Source organism: Lolium rigidum, chromosome 1 (genome assembly GCF_022539505.1).
Source record: "Lolium rigidum isolate FL_2022 chromosome 1, APGP_CSIRO_Lrig_0.1, whole genome shotgun sequence".
NCBI classification, from domain to species: domain Eukaryota; kingdom Viridiplantae; phylum Streptophyta; class Magnoliopsida; order Poales; family Poaceae; genus Lolium; species Lolium rigidum.
In genome coordinates, this window is record NC_061508.1 from 102,077,559 (window position 1) to 102,093,796 (window position 16,238).

Consider the following 16,238-nt stretch of genomic DNA (forward strand, 5'->3'; position numbering starts at 1 on the left):
AAAGGGAATTGACTCGCTTCGCGAGCGCTTCCGCGCCATGGAAAGTGATTGCTCGAGCGCTCGATTGCCAGGGAGGGGATTCGGCATCTATCTATCTTAGAAGATGTGGTTAAGTAGGAAATAAGCAATGTGCTGGAAATATCCGGTCGACAAATATGAGCACTGGTCGTACATTTTTTATATCGGAGGTTTTTCTTGGTGAGAACTGAGCTAGATTCGTGTGTTTACCTAAATCTAATCCATTGATTTCCCAATATACTCGTTAGATTAGATGTGTCTTTACTTTCTCGACAACGCATGGCGCCTTTCCTTCCAAAAACACGTTACAACTGGTAGGATTGGATACCATGCAATATTGTGATTTCGATCGGCGCTATGTATGAAGTAGTTTGTATGGAAATTTTACACCATTGTACGCCATTGGCTATCTCAAGAATTTTATTTCAGATTATTATTTGAAACTTTAAAATGTAAATTCCAAGTGTTTGCAAATAAAGGGCTACATGTAGCTCGACTTCTGTTTAAGTTTTCTTGTTATAGTCTGGCGTTTTAGAGGACAAACTACATGTAGCTATTTATTTTTGAACACTTAAATTTATATTTTGAATTTTTTTTTAAAAAGAAACAAAAATCTAGAGGTTGCCAGTTCGATAAATAAAATATCACACTACGGGAGGAAAAGCCTTTGCCGTGCAAGGCCTATATGCACGGCAAAGGCTTTGCCGTGCGATGCCGCACGACAAAGGTCGCATGGTAATGTCATTGACGGTAAAAGCTTCTTTGCCGCAACTCGCCAATGTTGCACGGCAAAGGTTGCTTCTTTGCTGTGTGTCAAACATGTTTTATCTAAAAAAAAAGTCTCAAACTAGTCGGTATGGGATTCGAACGTAGGACAAAGTAGGGAAAGCGTGCAACCTTGCCACTGGGATAAGTGTTCGTTTGTTAATAACTATACCACACCACGCTTTTGAGCTGAGAAGAAATCCAGTTTTTACATCTTTGTCGTGCGCTTACACTAGGCAAATGTTTACTTTGCCGTGCGTTTGTTAAAAATACTAGGCAAAGACTGTTTTGCCATGCAACACAGCTGCTCGCACGGCAAAAGGTGAGGCACGGCAATACCTAAAGCCTTTGTCGTGCACTGAATCTTTATCATGCGGTGTGTTGGCCATTGCCGTGCACCTTTCTTTGCCGTGCGGCCTCTTCCGTTGTTGGCGTGAATCCTATCTTTACCGTGCGCTTATGTCTGTCTTTGCCGTGGCCAAGATCATTGCCGTAAGTTCTTCTTCGTGCGCACGGCAAAGAAATTTTTACCATGCGAAAACACACGCCAAAGCAAAGACAAAGAAATTTTTACCATGCGAAAACACACGCCAAAGCAAAGACAGTTTTCCCCGTAGTGTCATATATCAATTATAGTTTTGTACTGAGAGTCTGAGACAGATTATATGACCTACCATACTATACTATCCATGAGTCGTCCCAAAAAGAAGCGTTATCTTTCTTTTTTCAATATATCTTTTTAGCAAAACAACGGAAAAAACTCCTTTAATCTTCATGACGTTACCAGAAATGTGAATGAAAAGGTTTTTAAAGAACAATGTGACAATGTATTACTACGCAAATATTATAGTCTTTACTACATATTTCGCCAGACCCTTCCTCGCTCAGTCGTACGTTCTCGATAGTGGATATAATGGGGTCTCGGAATAGTAGATTTCAGATCTGTATGAATATCATTTGCCACACCTCACAACACTTCACTAAATGATATTGCTACCGTATGATAAAGCATCCGCTCCGTGTCAAAGGAGCCGCAGATGAATCAATTGTATTATGAGGTAGAAGTTGCACAAATTCTCGATCGGGGAAAAACATGTAACCGGAGAAGCATTTGATTCACAAATCATAGGAAGCATTAAACCATACAACTACATCGCCAAGGATTACAGAAGATCACATCAGACACGAACATCGATAACCAAACGAAGACAACAACAACAATAACAATCGTGATCTTGGTACCCAAAAGAGAGGATTCGGAAGAAGGAAGCCAGCGATTAGAGACAGACTCGTACGCTGCAGGCTAGCAGCTCAACACATAGCACCGTCTCCAGTAGGATCAGAGCGGCAGCCATTCGAGCCTGAAAGTTGACTCGAACACTGTCTGGTCGAACAGAACTGGGCCAGCAGGGGAAGGTGTAGGTCCTGCTCCTGCATATCCGACCAGAAGACGCATCAGCTCACCGACGGCGTCGTAGTAGCCGTCGCGCGCAGCCTGGCCTGCGTCGCTCGGCGCCACCAGATTCATTGCCCGCCTCACCGCCAGCAGCGCCGGCGCGAGCGGCGCGCGGTCGGCGCAGACGTACATGGCGACGGTGCTATCCGGGAACCGACTGAACAGCGCAAATGGCGCCGACGAACGTGACCGGCGGTCGAAGAAGGTCTCGCTGAAGGAGCGCGACAGCTGCTGCTCCTTTCCCTTGAGATCATCGTTGGTCGCTCCAAGGAGGCCACGGACGACGGGCAACGCCACATCGTAGCGGACCCAGTGGAGCGACTGCGCAGCGTTGACAGCCGCCTGTGGTCGATAGGAGCCGGTAACGGTAATGCCGAGCTCCTCCTCCAAATCCTCGATCCCGGCCATCTGCATCGCCGACTGCAGCACCGACAGCGACATCGGCACCGTTCAAGAGAATACTGTAATCGTGTGTGGAATGGTTTGGGTCTTGCCACAGCGGCGGAAGGTGGTCGCCCATTTGTAGTCCGAGTTAGGTCTAAGGTGGCCGTTGGTGTACAGCAGCAGCAGTAATGGAGCAGTGAAAAATAAATGGACGTTACAGAGAAGAGTAAAAGCTCTACTACAGCTGTACGCAAAGCTCGATTCCCACAGCCATGACGAGACTCGTCGCTGCGCTCTTGGAAGTTGGAGTTCTTGGAACTCAAAATGCTTCACAGGATGCAGTAACTCCGGGCAGAGCAGTCGTCTCTGGACTGGTTGCACTGGACGGCTCGTCTAGAAGTTTCAACGTCTCTTGACTGCGCGGGCATGCCAAGCAAAAGCAACCCATAATTGGGTGCTTTTGGCTGATGGTGAAGTGGCAAGTCGGAAACTCTGCACTGCTAGTGCTACAGTGGAGAAAAGGCTGGCCGTTTTCTCTCTCGTGTGCCCAGGTGGCGTCTGCTCTTCTTGAGCCTCTATCTTCCAGATCCCCGCGCCGGCCTCTCTCCTCCTTGCCGCCGGCGGCCATGGTGGCCGGCGGGGAGAGGGAGGGAGGTCTGGTTTCTAGTAGTTGTAGGCTTTTTCCTTGTTAGATCTCTCCCAGCAAATAAAAAGGTGTTTGGATCCAGATCCACTAATTTTCTCCCTCAAGCTTATCTTCCTCGATTGCATGGCATAGAGGCGGAAGGTGGGAGAGAGAGGATTGGTGTTTCCTATGCCGGCACCTTCCTGCTGGTTCCATGGCAAGTATTTGCTTTGGCAATCCTTGCTCCTGCATTCCTTCCTCTTTCCTGCTGGAATAATATGGACTTGGTTGGCTACTGCTTCCTCTATTTCCGTATGTTCTTGGCCATGGCGGCTGAGAAAGAAAAGAGTGGAGGGGCTTGGCTATCCAGTTCGGTGGGGCACTGCTCTGGTTCCGCTCATCTTTGCCGCCGAGGTGGTGGACGGATGGACGGGGTGGTGGAGTCTGCTGCGCCACGGGAAGATCTGGCTGCTGCTATTGACGGAGTTCATCAACAACGGCGAAGTTTCGCCGGTGTTATCCATGGCCGTCGAGGCCGCTCCGTCCTGCGGTGCTGCGGGCGCCGTAGTCTGTTCAACCTCCTGGCCGGTGTGCCAATCTGGAGGCCCTTCTGCAACTCCGTCATGGCGTTCATCGTTGCTCCGGCGTCAAGTGGTTTCGTCCCCGACGACGTAGCTGACGGCCGTGGCATGGAGTGCATCTTCATCTTCGGTGGAGTGGGCCTTGATTGCGTTTTCAATACTCTCTTGGAGGTCCTTCATGTAAAAGTCGATGGCTTGGTTGTATTTATCTTTTCCGTTGAGGTCATCCGTGTAAAATGTAATCCCACCGAGTAATGAAAGCAGCCTGGACCCTTCGGGGTCCTTCCTCTGTTCAAAAAAAAAAAGTGGCAAGTCCATGGAAGATAGTTTCAGTAGCTTGGAACAGGGACAGCAGGTCGTGACTCGTGACTCGTGACTCACGCCTTCCATCTACAAATAAGCGGATGCGTGTGGTTTTCAAAAGTTCTTAAACTTTTTTAAAAACATCTCTCATTCCTTCAATCAATCTGCTCATTAATAAAAGAGATGTTTTAATTTAGGTGCTAATAAATATTATGCATGCTACGGAGTAGTAACCAATAAAACAACATTGAGAAACCAAAAATGATTAATGGGGCTGGGATCAAGGCATGCACTAGGGACCTAAACTTAAAAAATATACCAAAAAATCTAGATGTACACTTATTTGTGGATTTACTTAGAAGGCTAGTTATCTAATTATTTGTGGACGGAGGGAGTACTACTTCTTTTAAGCAAGTTGTGATTGACATATTTTTATGAATACAATATAAATTATATTAATAATAGAAACATATCAATATTCAGAAATATATTGTAAAGATACAAATATAGAAAACTAAAAAAAAAACCTGACAAATCGATCAGCAAAGCACCAAGAACTATCACCAGCTAAGGCCACACCCGGACTTCAAAAACTTGTCTCCAATAAATATCGTCCCCACAATGCACAAACATCATTGTCGCTTGATTATCACATCATGAATTTTCACCTTCAAGAAAATCTGAATAAACTCTAGAAAATACCTTCAACAGGAGACGAATATAGATTCGTCATTGCCACCTATAACTAGTGAAGGTCAGAGCTAGGTTTTCACCCCAGAAATTGAGACATAGTGCCCAAAGAACACCACCAAGAACAAAGTCTAGATGTGTTGGCCTCTGCTTGACGAGTCTCCTGCAACGCACTAATCATTCGGCTCACAGTCCTCAACACATCCAAACCCTCGCTTCGCCTCCGTCATCACTTGAAATCTCAAAGTCGATATGAGCCATCGAGATCCACTGGTCTTACACGGCCATCTTGATATTTCTAGAATCGTCTATAGCAGCTAAAGGTGTCATGGTCGATGTACCCAGTTGTGCCGACAAAATTTGGTCCTCGAGACGTGCCTCCTCGAAGCCGCACATCCATATTCACCCATGTGCTAGTTATGTCAGGAGGAAAGGTGCACATCTTTGGATCAACGGACAATGCCCATCTAGATGTTGAGTGATACCCATTCAGAGTTCCATGACTGTTGATCGATCGCCTTTTAAAGTTTCAAATGAATGGCAGAAAATGATGAAAAAATATTAAAAACTATTTTTTTAGATTCATATATGTTACGCAACCAACTATTAGGGGAATTTAACAAATTTGAATTTAGAATTTTTTGCAACCAAATTTATTTCTTGGTAAAATGGCATTATATTTTGCATACAACGTCGAAAAAATGTATAACCTATCAAAATGATCGTCTCAAAAAGTTACATCCGATTTCAACTGCCTTCGCCCGTTTGAAATTTTTTAAGATTGCCAAAATTCCAAAGGTAAATATGTAAGCGGAAAGATTTTAGTTTTTGTAAGAAATTATTTATTCTATTTTTTGAAATAAAATAAAATTAATAATTGAATTCTGCATAAAAAGATTATTATTACTTAATCATTGATGTTTATTTAAATAATTATTTAAAGTTCAAAATAGTAAAGAGTTGTGATATCACGGTATAAGGGGTAATAGGATTGATATGAAAGTATATCAACACGGTTTCGTTTCTTTAATGGAAGCTTAACCGGAAGGAACAAGAAGTTAAGCGCTGGAGTAGTGTGAGGATGGGTTGATCCATTGGAAAGTTTGACCATAATTGTAATTTAACCTAAGATTAAGAGTACCTAGAGTTAAAAAGATCCAAGTGAGAGATTAAAAAAATTAAAAAAATGATTTTTTTGAAAAGTTTGAGTCAGAATTGCCAAACAAGTGTTAGTTCTATGCTGATGGCTTTGCCCCGCGGCACAAGATGCTATGGCAACTGCCAAGCTGTGCTGACGATAAATGGGTTGTGCCGAGACCATATTATGCCGATGCCAAAATAGCATGTGCCGACAGCTCATGAAGCACGACACCTTAACTAGTTCCCATTGTGCATGGCATTCCTTCTAAAAACTCGTAACAACTGGTAGTATCGGATACCATGTGAATATTGTGATTTCGTCCCTATGTATGTCTTGTTGATGCTTATGAATGCTTAGCCGCATCAGTATTTTCAGCGTGCTTTATCATCCCAATTATTAATGAGTACCTTATCGCAATAAACAGATCCATTTACAGGCTTATATCATCAGAACATTTTCATTTCGTTCCCGATATATATACACACCGTGTTGAAACGAGCGGAAAGAAGAATAACTTTAGTGAGTGCTGGAAAAGAGATATGCTTCTTGTTGTCGAATTATCGCATACTCTTTCCGCAAAGAGTGAAAACAACGTGGCCACAAGAATCTTGACAATTTTGCATAGCAGGCTACCTGTCGGAAGTGAGAAATTATACAGATGCATGCTGCTGAAAATCTTTGGTGTGAAACTATGAAATCTGACAGAGCAAGCAGGATAAGTTTTCTCCGGATGCTCGTAAATATAGCCACAAGTTAATAATGCTCCAATAATGGAGACGGTCACCGTAGAATCTTCACTGTACAGCAATCCCTGCCGTTCATTGTCTCCTGTCACTGCCACTCACCACGCTATAAATACCACCTCTTCCTCAGCACATTTCCAGCAAGCAAGCATCAAGGCATCCCTGCATCGACCACACTATCTAGCAAGCATCACCATCTGCTAGAATGGCCGCCTACTACAACGGCGGCAGGACCATGTCCTACTCCAACAACGACGGGTGCTACGACGGCGGCCGGACCATGTACTCCAACACCAGCGAGGAGTGCTACGAAGCCCCCAAGCACGGCCACGGCCACGACCACGGTCATGGCCACGGCCACGGCATGACCAACATGTACTCCAACACCACCACCGACGAGTGCTACGACGCCGGCAGGAACGGCCGTGGCGGGATGAACATGTACACCAACACCACCGACGTCGAGTGCTTCGAAGGAGGCAGGCACGGCCACGGCCATGGCCACGGCGGCGGTCAGACCATGTACTCCAACACCACCGAGGAGCAGTGCTACGGAGAGCAGGGGCAGCAGGGGTACTACAAGAAGGAGGAGAAGACGCACAAGAACCGGGAGCGCATGGGCGAGGTCGGCGCCCTCGCCACAGGCGCCTTCGCGCTGGTAAGATATTAAGCTCGCAGCAGCACGATCAATATCCCCTATCCATTATCCGTCGATGTTATTACCTGATCTGATTCTGATACATATGTTCGATGATTCATTTGCAGTACGAGGGTTACGAGGTGAAGAAGGACCCCGCGCACGCGCAGAAGCATAAGATCGAGGCCGGTCTGGCTGGGGCGGCGGCGCTGGGCGCCGGCGGTTACGCGTTCCACGAGCACCGCGAGCAGAAGCAGGCCAGCTACGGCGGCGGGGCGCACCGCCAGGAGTACAGGATGCCCGTTCAGAACCACTACTGCAACTAAGCAATCATGCAACCAACGTCGTCGATCGATCGTATCGGCCGGCGAAGAGCATGGAGGCATGAGCAGCTACTATGTAGTAGTACGTATAGACTCCAATAAGATAGAGCGTCATGCCGGCATGTGTTTCCTAATTTCGGCTTACTTGCAATAAGCTAGCTGCATGCGTGCGTGCCACTGATCACGTGCGTACTGCTGTGTACTCTGTACATGTGCGTCTGGGATAGTACGGTCGCGTATATTTATACTACGTGTGTGCATGGATTTCGTGATCTTTGAAACTAATACGGAGTACTAACATATTACTCCGTATATATCGGGATTGATCTACACTTAATATATTGTCGTTTCAAGTCACTTACCAATCAGCAGTATAACACACATGAAAAATTATATTACTACTCCTTGCCCTAGAAAGGGCTAGTGCTGCATTACCAACATATCGTCGGTGGAGTAAAAATCTGAGTACGGGACCCTGAAAGAAAAAAAAAATACAGTACAACACATCCCTCAAAATTAGCACAAAATGCCTTAAAAAGAAGATAAGAATATCAATCAGGTCTTTCTTCTCCACCACTGGGATTTGGACTCCACCACCGCCGGGCTGCTCCCGTCCCCACCGGGGACTATACCACTTTGGGGCAAGGAAATCATGTATAGCTAGCGAGAATCCCTGTAGGAACCTCCACATAAGACATTGGCACGGTGATAGAGGTTGAATTGATGCCAGCGAAGGCATCTGGAGAGGATACCTCCTCGGCCAGAAATCATGGTGGCTATCCAATGTCCGCCATGTATTGATCTCCAATTTGCAGCCGTGATTTTTCCCGCAACCCCCCAAGATTGCCTGTAGCAAGCTTGGAGCACGTCACCCTCACGTCGTCACCATGTTGACAAAGAGAACGAGGCATCACCTTACTGGCGAGCAGGCTCGAGTCGTCGCCAACAGAGGCCTTATATATTGTCGGAGTAGCAAGTAACTCCACTCATCGTCGCGCCCAACTCCAACCTAGAGAGCACCACACAGACGAGAGGAACCATCGGCGAGCATCGGATCTGGCCCAAAAGGAAGCCGGCACCTTCCTCCCTGCAACGCGCTGAAACGCTATTGGGCAAAAAAAATAAAAAATAAAACATGGAGACCAAGGCCTTAAAGCTACCTACTAATATACATGGAGGGGTCCCTCACCCATCTCAACATCGGCGACCGCCAGAAAAGAGAGTGGGGGGGGGGGAACCTCCCTGATCTGCAGAGGGTCGGAGAAAGGGGTCTTAAATTATTGATCTTCTTGACTATTGCCAATAGTCCCTCCATACCGGCAGGGTAATTACGCACTTCGAGAAACGAGTATGACTAATAATTTTGTTAACAAAATATAAGATATATATAACAAAATTTATATTATTGGAAATATTTATGGAATATGAATTCAATGGTATAATTTTTCGGGCACATATCTCATATTTTGTTGATTAAATTTGTAGTCAAACTTGTCACTTGAAGTGCGTAATTGCCTTGTAAACCGGTATGGATGGAGTAGTCCAAGTTTCGTCCCTCAACTTCAATATCAGAACAAAATTGTTGTACTCTCAAATGTCAATACCATATTTATTTGGTCATTTGCCTCATCGAGGATGTTCTAACATTGGTACTGGTTTAGCGGATGTGGTAGCCTAGTCACCAAAACATTGACCGACACATGGAATACAAGAAAAAAGTAGTATTCTTTTTCTAAAGGAAAATAATTTGAAGAAAAATGGGAATTACAAGAGAGAAAAAACAAAAGAAACATAAACTGAGGTACTGGTAAGTTATCTTTAAAAATCATGTACATTCATCCTCCGAGTCAATCCAAATTAGAGGGCATATTTTGTTACTTAGGAAAATTCTTTGACCAACTATTACGCGCGGAAAACCAAAACTGATCCCGGGTGCATATGCATCTGATATGTATAAAATATATTTCAAAAATTAAAAAAAATTAGGAATTTCTTTTGGCATTTAGAGGGACATGTTCTATGTGTGCACGTAAAGTTTCACATGAAACCGGCAATTTTACACATGGCACAAAACATATCGGTTTTTGCTGAAACAACTTTGTGAGCATGTAACATGTCAAGATATACACGAGACATTTTTACTTGTATTTTTTGATATTTTAAAATATGTTAAAATGCATTTCAAACAAATGGGTGCATATGCACCTGAATGCAAAAACACCATGTCCTATTATGCGGTCTAAATTAAAGAACTAAGTAAGTTCTTTGGACCGCAAATATAATGATATATCAATTTTAGTCACAAAAATATATATCACTAGAGTAATTGTTGTCCTAAGGAAAAATTACCCCTCGAATTTTTGAACGGGGCGAGTACGAAAGTACAAAAAAACACCTACACCTTTTAGGTTAAAAAATCTAAAATATTCTACAAATGATGTTGAAAATTAGGGCCTTCTAAAATATGATGTAGAAAAATTGAGTTTGAATCATTCCATGGGTTTGAAATATGTTTATTAAGATCTTGTTGGAATATTTATGCTTCTTCTATTTCATTCTTCTCCAATTTTGTTCAAATTGTTTATAAAAAAAATATACTCGCGAGGTTATACCACGGGCTGTAAAGACTGGTGTGGGGTACCAAACCTTCCGTTCATGAAAATTCCACGCGTGTGCATTTCCTTCATTCCTTGTACTAGATTTAAATGTGCGCCTTGGCGCACGATCCCGTGGAGCTCTTACCAATATAAATTTTGTATAACTGTGATTTTTTCTTTTGCGAATTACAAAAGCTCCAGAATTAACAAACCTACTAAGCACATAAATCTGTTACATGCAACCAAAAGAACCGACAAAATGGAAGAGAAAATCAGTACACTGAACTACAAAGCCAAAAAAATATAGAGATTAGTAACTACATAAACATCCAAACCAAAGCATCCATGATTCAGAGTAAAAGAGCAAACCCGTCCAGAAAACCACAAACACAGTGGTTCCGCATGAACCTGTACAAAGAACAGTCAGAAGCACACATCAGAAACAGACTAAAAGGGGATCAAGAACAGCACAACCTTGGATCGGGAAATGGGATGGAGAAAATTTGTCTGGAACCAACCTCAACCAGCCAACCACCGGTTCAGGCGTCGGCCATCCAAAACCTAGGAGCAGGGCACCACTTTCCCTACACCTGAGAAGAAACGGATGCAAGTGATTTCGAGTGATGGCACTACCAGATAATATTAAACAGAATATTTCGGAGCTAGTATATAGGAAAAATTGTTTTGACTCACTAAAGATCCTACTGTATTTCAGTGTAGACATGTTTTTCGCCTCATCGCGAGATTGCACACATCACACCCGGCTCATGATTCGAAGAACTAATCTTTCATTCATATAAAGATGACCAAATCACAATCCTAGAGCGATCCAAGCAAACAACTTTATCTAACTAACTACCTTAATACGTAGTAAGTATTAACACATTTATACTCTTATTTTTTCTTGATATGATATAGCCAGGAAACAATGGACAAATATCACGTCAACATGGATTAAGTATTGCTGAGACCATCCAGAATTGTAGCCAAATCTGCATACAGAATGAAAATAAAGCAGGTCATATAGCCCCGAAGAAATGTCAACGCACATGGCAGGCTCAAGCAGCACATAAATCTTTGCAATACTTGCACCAGCAGCCTCGAGCAGGCCGTGAGCCAGTGACCCAGCCAGCAGGGCAGAGGCACACCAAATCCTCTCATCCACCTTCACTTTACTCACTGTAATACCACCCAGGTAATTTACTTTCATCAAACTATACTTCACAACATCATTTCAAAACTCAAAATCTCGATAGAAAATTTTGGAGAAATTTCAGAAGCATATTCAATATAAAAACTGATTTTCTAGTATGCAACAAATAAAATATAGTAGCTAGTCGTGATATTTATGCAGTGATTTCAGTATTTAACCAGACAAAAAGCAGCCATCTGAATGTGGGTTTGCTAGCCCAACCATCCAAAAATTTAAAAGGGTGTAGAGGTTTCAATATTTAACACCACGCACAAAGCAGCTAGCTGATTGTGGTTTGGTTAGCACAACTGTCCCAAAATGTAAAATAGTGGATACCAACACGCTTAACTAATTAGAATCACCAAAAGAATGAGCTTACGAAGAAATAAATGATCAGGTATGGAGAGAATACCTTCTCCCTCCCGCATCCGTAAAAGTATATTTACATCGCCGCCATACTGCTTGATTCATAAGGTTGCCCTGCACGGAAGTATAGCAGTCCTAAATAATCTCAATGATAGTTGAGAGAGGTGACCAAATAGAAAAAATAATTAACAATATGTAACATCAAAAGACAGAAGGGAGTAGATGCAAACCAGTCATATCAGAAAACAAAATATTTCACTTACAAAAAATTTATGTATGTTAATATTGAGATTGACTACATCAAAGTCTGAGAAGATGCATCTGGAAATATATCGGAAAACGGCGAAAAGAAGTAAATGTAGCAGCAGAATCGTGAATATGAAGGTACGAACAAATCTTACTGGGTTTGGCAGCCTTAGTAATGACCATGAATACCTAGCATATTTTATAATAGCTTGTATCTACCACTCGAAAGCAATCATGTACCTATCAGTCTATCACAAGAAAAACATAGTTGCATCATATCTGTAGCTGGCCTAATAACTACCTATCACTGTCCAACAATACTATAGGATACGATATGGTATACACCGATGTTCTTAGCATGCATGAAACTAAAAAGCGTCACTAAAAGCTGGAGAAGATATGGGGAAGGCAGAAGTGGCCGAAACATAATCAAAATTGCTTAACCCTAGTCCTAAAGCTCCTACAACACAAAATGAAACATAACTGCATTTCAGGATCTTGTGGGACAAGCTGGCACAAACATCATCCAAGTTATTTTTCACCATCCCTAAATCGACCAACTGCAGACCTCTGCCAGATTGTAAATAAATAAAAGAATCATCACACTCTTATATAGTTGTATTCCAAAAATAGTTTAGTACTGTAAAATCATGCGTAAAGTAATCATCAACTCATGTAGCTTGTTGCGGCAGTTTCAGAAGCTGCTATTCTTTGTCCTTACTCTATATAAAACAAATAGTTTAAGCTTGGATTCGTACTTGGGAAATAACCTAAGCAATGATATAACAAATGAAAAATCAAAGAGACCTATGCTACTATTCACATCACTTTCTTCTTATGTCTTCAGTTTTCCATTGTGGAATATATCGTAACTAAAGAGGCATGCAGCAATCATCATCGCGTTGAACAATGTTCACTTCTGTAATCAAGTGCCATTGCGTATCTCGTCTTATTTCATGTTACTAATAAAGGAATCAAAGAGCTAACAGTTTCGTATATTGCTCCTCATGCCGGGAATTAACCGTTCCATAATTTGCAGAGCTGATAAAGCATATCCATATTGCATATATTTCCTGAATTTTAAAAAGGGGAAGAAAAGCACCTGATTGTTGCAATTAGAACATTAATATTCAGTAACTTCAGTGCGGCCATGTTCAGTGCTTCCATTATAGTTCTTTCCCCGCCATCCTACGGGAAAGGAATATAAAATCAAAATGGAATGAGACCAGTAGCGTAAGCACACTTCTTCCAGCTTAACAAATTGTAATAAAAAAAATCAGAACGCCTCCAAAATGAAAATGGCGTACTGTAAGCCAAAACTGTTCCAGCGGAAATTGTGGTCACCTGGCTCTAATGCTTGTTAGTTTTTCTTTATCCTGCTAGCCGGAGGTCATTACAGTTGAACGCTGCAAAAGAAAGGAATAGACTGGACAGGATCTCGACAGTGACAGTCTCAAGCTCAATAGTTCCATCTCGACAGTCTCCATTAGGCTGTAACAAAACAAATGAATGCTTTAATCAGAGCAGTATTAGGGAGACCAGAGAAAGGAAAATGTTTGAGAATAAAGGAAATGTTATACTCTCAACACCAGAAAATGATCTGAATTTTGTACTTGGCATACGTGAGTAAACACTATAAGTTCCTCTTGTACATGAAATACTTCTGTAAATGAAAAATCAGGCAGACATTTTTTTATTCTGAAAACAAAATATAGGATATGCATCAGGCTGTTATGGTACTCAGCTTTATACATGGAAAAACTTTTTAGTCCAGCTGCCATATTTAAGAATGAAAATACATGATGCCCAAAACTAATTAAGAATATATATATACAAAAAAGAAATTTTATATCAATATTTGTAGATTGTACAGAACAAAGAAAGCAATGCAGAGGGATATGGTGCAGGTAAAAGAAAATGGCAGGAACCTAGGATGCCCCAGTTCTGTAGATTAAACGATTGGGAGGTGAACAAAATCAATTCAAATACTCACACAGTAGTGTGAAGTGCCACGACTCACTGCAAAGAAGCAAGATATGTAAATAAACTAATGACAGAGCCTGCATAACTTTTTTTTTTCGAGAATGGAGCCTGCATTACTGAATAACTATCATAACCATCAGCCCTATGCAAATGAAACAACATTGCAAGCGACTGAAAACTAATGCAGAGACAAAAAAAATTAATGTTGCTGTATTATGTCATTTAAAGAAAATATCTCCGCGTGATTCACCTAAACCATGTTTACCTCATATTATTTTACAGAAGATCTTTAATATCCATGTAATTCCTCTGCACCATGAATGCTACATGTGCCTCGCAGATTCAAGAATAATTGGTACTGAATCTAAATAACTCCAGCCTGAGAATTAAATGACACATCACTATCCTAGAAAATGTTTCATTCATGAGCTGAAAATCAATGGAACCTATCACATGCTCATCTTGCAATACCAAGACAGAAATTTAAAACAACCAGATTACCCTTGCAAGCAGCTAAGAAAATTATTGCTGTGCACAAACCAAAAGAACACCAAAACAAAGGTGCAACATGGTGGCGCCCAAATTAGTATGGCTATGCATAAATCAAAATATCACCAAAACTTGCACCAATAACAAACTCAAAAATAAAATACCCAAAGTATTTATGGGAACTGAACAAAATCCCAATTAGTTGCATCGTAGATCCATACATCTGAATTAATTTTTTATAAACTTCTTAAATTTAGTTGCAACAAGAAACAAATGTCTGTAGCCTAGGGCCAAGAAAGATTGGAAGCTAAAAAAAAATTTCTTAAATACATGTAAAGATATATGAGGCATCTTATGACATCATGTTTAATTCAGCTGCACATGAAGGCTGAAACATGCATCAACAAAAAGACTGAAAGATGCGTCCAAAAAAGTTCAGATATATTCACCTCTATGACGTCAGAATGCATGGATCCTTCCAATAAGGTAATCACTAATTAGAGCTAGATTAATGATAGGTATGATCAACCAACTCTTGTGTGTAAGACACCGTATCCAAGTCTTAAAATCAACCAAAGGTTCCGGTTGCAAATCTACAAGAAGATCAGTAAAGCAAGAAAAAAAGGAAATTAGACACTATAAAAGTGATCATGGAAGTAAGCTAGAATAAAACCGCCAAGAGATTGATCGGCACACCTTCATAGCTTGCAAATACATCAACACACGGTAGCTTGTAATCTGAAATTACAAACATGGAGAAAAATAGTACAGTCGAATGCTGTAAACTTCAAAGAAAAAAAGTGCCACAACTCTAGTTGCTTGCTGGCTGGATTTATTTTAGATAGTGGACTTTATGCCACCTACAAACTAATTTGCAATAAATAGGATAATGATAAAAAAATAAATCGAAATAAAGGCTAAATTGTTTTACCCATGCATCCATTCAACAAAGGCACCCTGTTAACAGAGAACTGCATTCCATTTGAACTAAGCTACACTGAAAGTTTATCTAGGAACAATCGAACTGACATCGAGAATGAGAAACCATTAGCTGCATATATAGATGCAAGAACTCATGAAATTAGCTTGATACACATAGAAAAAACATGAAAAAAATTCCTTACCTCAATGTGGAGTAAGTATTGGCCATCTAAATTCTGAAGCAAATAATAATCCTTGCATACAAAAGGTAAAAGTTATCAGTTCATCGGAAGTAGCAACTTGGGGATTTATAAAGTCAACAACAGAGCCAATCCCGAGTGTAAAGTGTTCCATACAATACATGATTCAGTAGCTTAGAGATGTATACTTGAGTTGAAAGAATGCATGCAACTGACATATATGATCAACTGGAGGCTACCATGTCGCTTCCTTCCAGTAAGAATTTTGTTGTGCTCTTTAGCACACACCAGTAACATGATATAGTACAGAAATAAAAAATACATATTGTAGAGATAGTTCATGCGAGTCATGGGTCATCTTTATTTTCAAGAACTATATTAACCATTTTCTACACAATATGCAAGACAAGATTGAGGCAATACCTATACTGACGATGACGATGGATCCAGCGGCAGCCACGCCCTCCCAATGCAAAGCGGCCTACGCAGCAGTTCCTCTCGCTGCTCACCCTCCGTGCCACCCATTGTCATGTCCATCGAGTACGAAATGTCCTTCGCCGCAGGCTTCCAGTGCCGCT

The 16,238-nt window shown here is 41.7% G+C and overlaps 1 protein-coding gene across 1 annotated transcript; it reads left to right on the forward strand.

Moving 5' to 3' along the window:
- Window positions 1-6,834: 6,834 nt before the first annotated feature.
- On the forward strand, window positions 6,835-7,924 carry LOC124703228 (probable zinc transporter protein DDB_G0282067). Its single transcript, XM_047235477.1, has 2 exons — window positions 6,835-7,364; window positions 7,472-7,924. Exons 1-2 carry the CDS (start codon window positions 6,912-6,914, stop codon window positions 7,667-7,669), a joined length of 651 nt encoding a protein of 216 aa, XP_047091433.1. The 5' UTR covers window positions 6,835-6,911; the 3' UTR covers window positions 7,670-7,924.
- The last annotated feature ends 8,314 nt before the right edge of the window (window positions 7,925-16,238 follow it).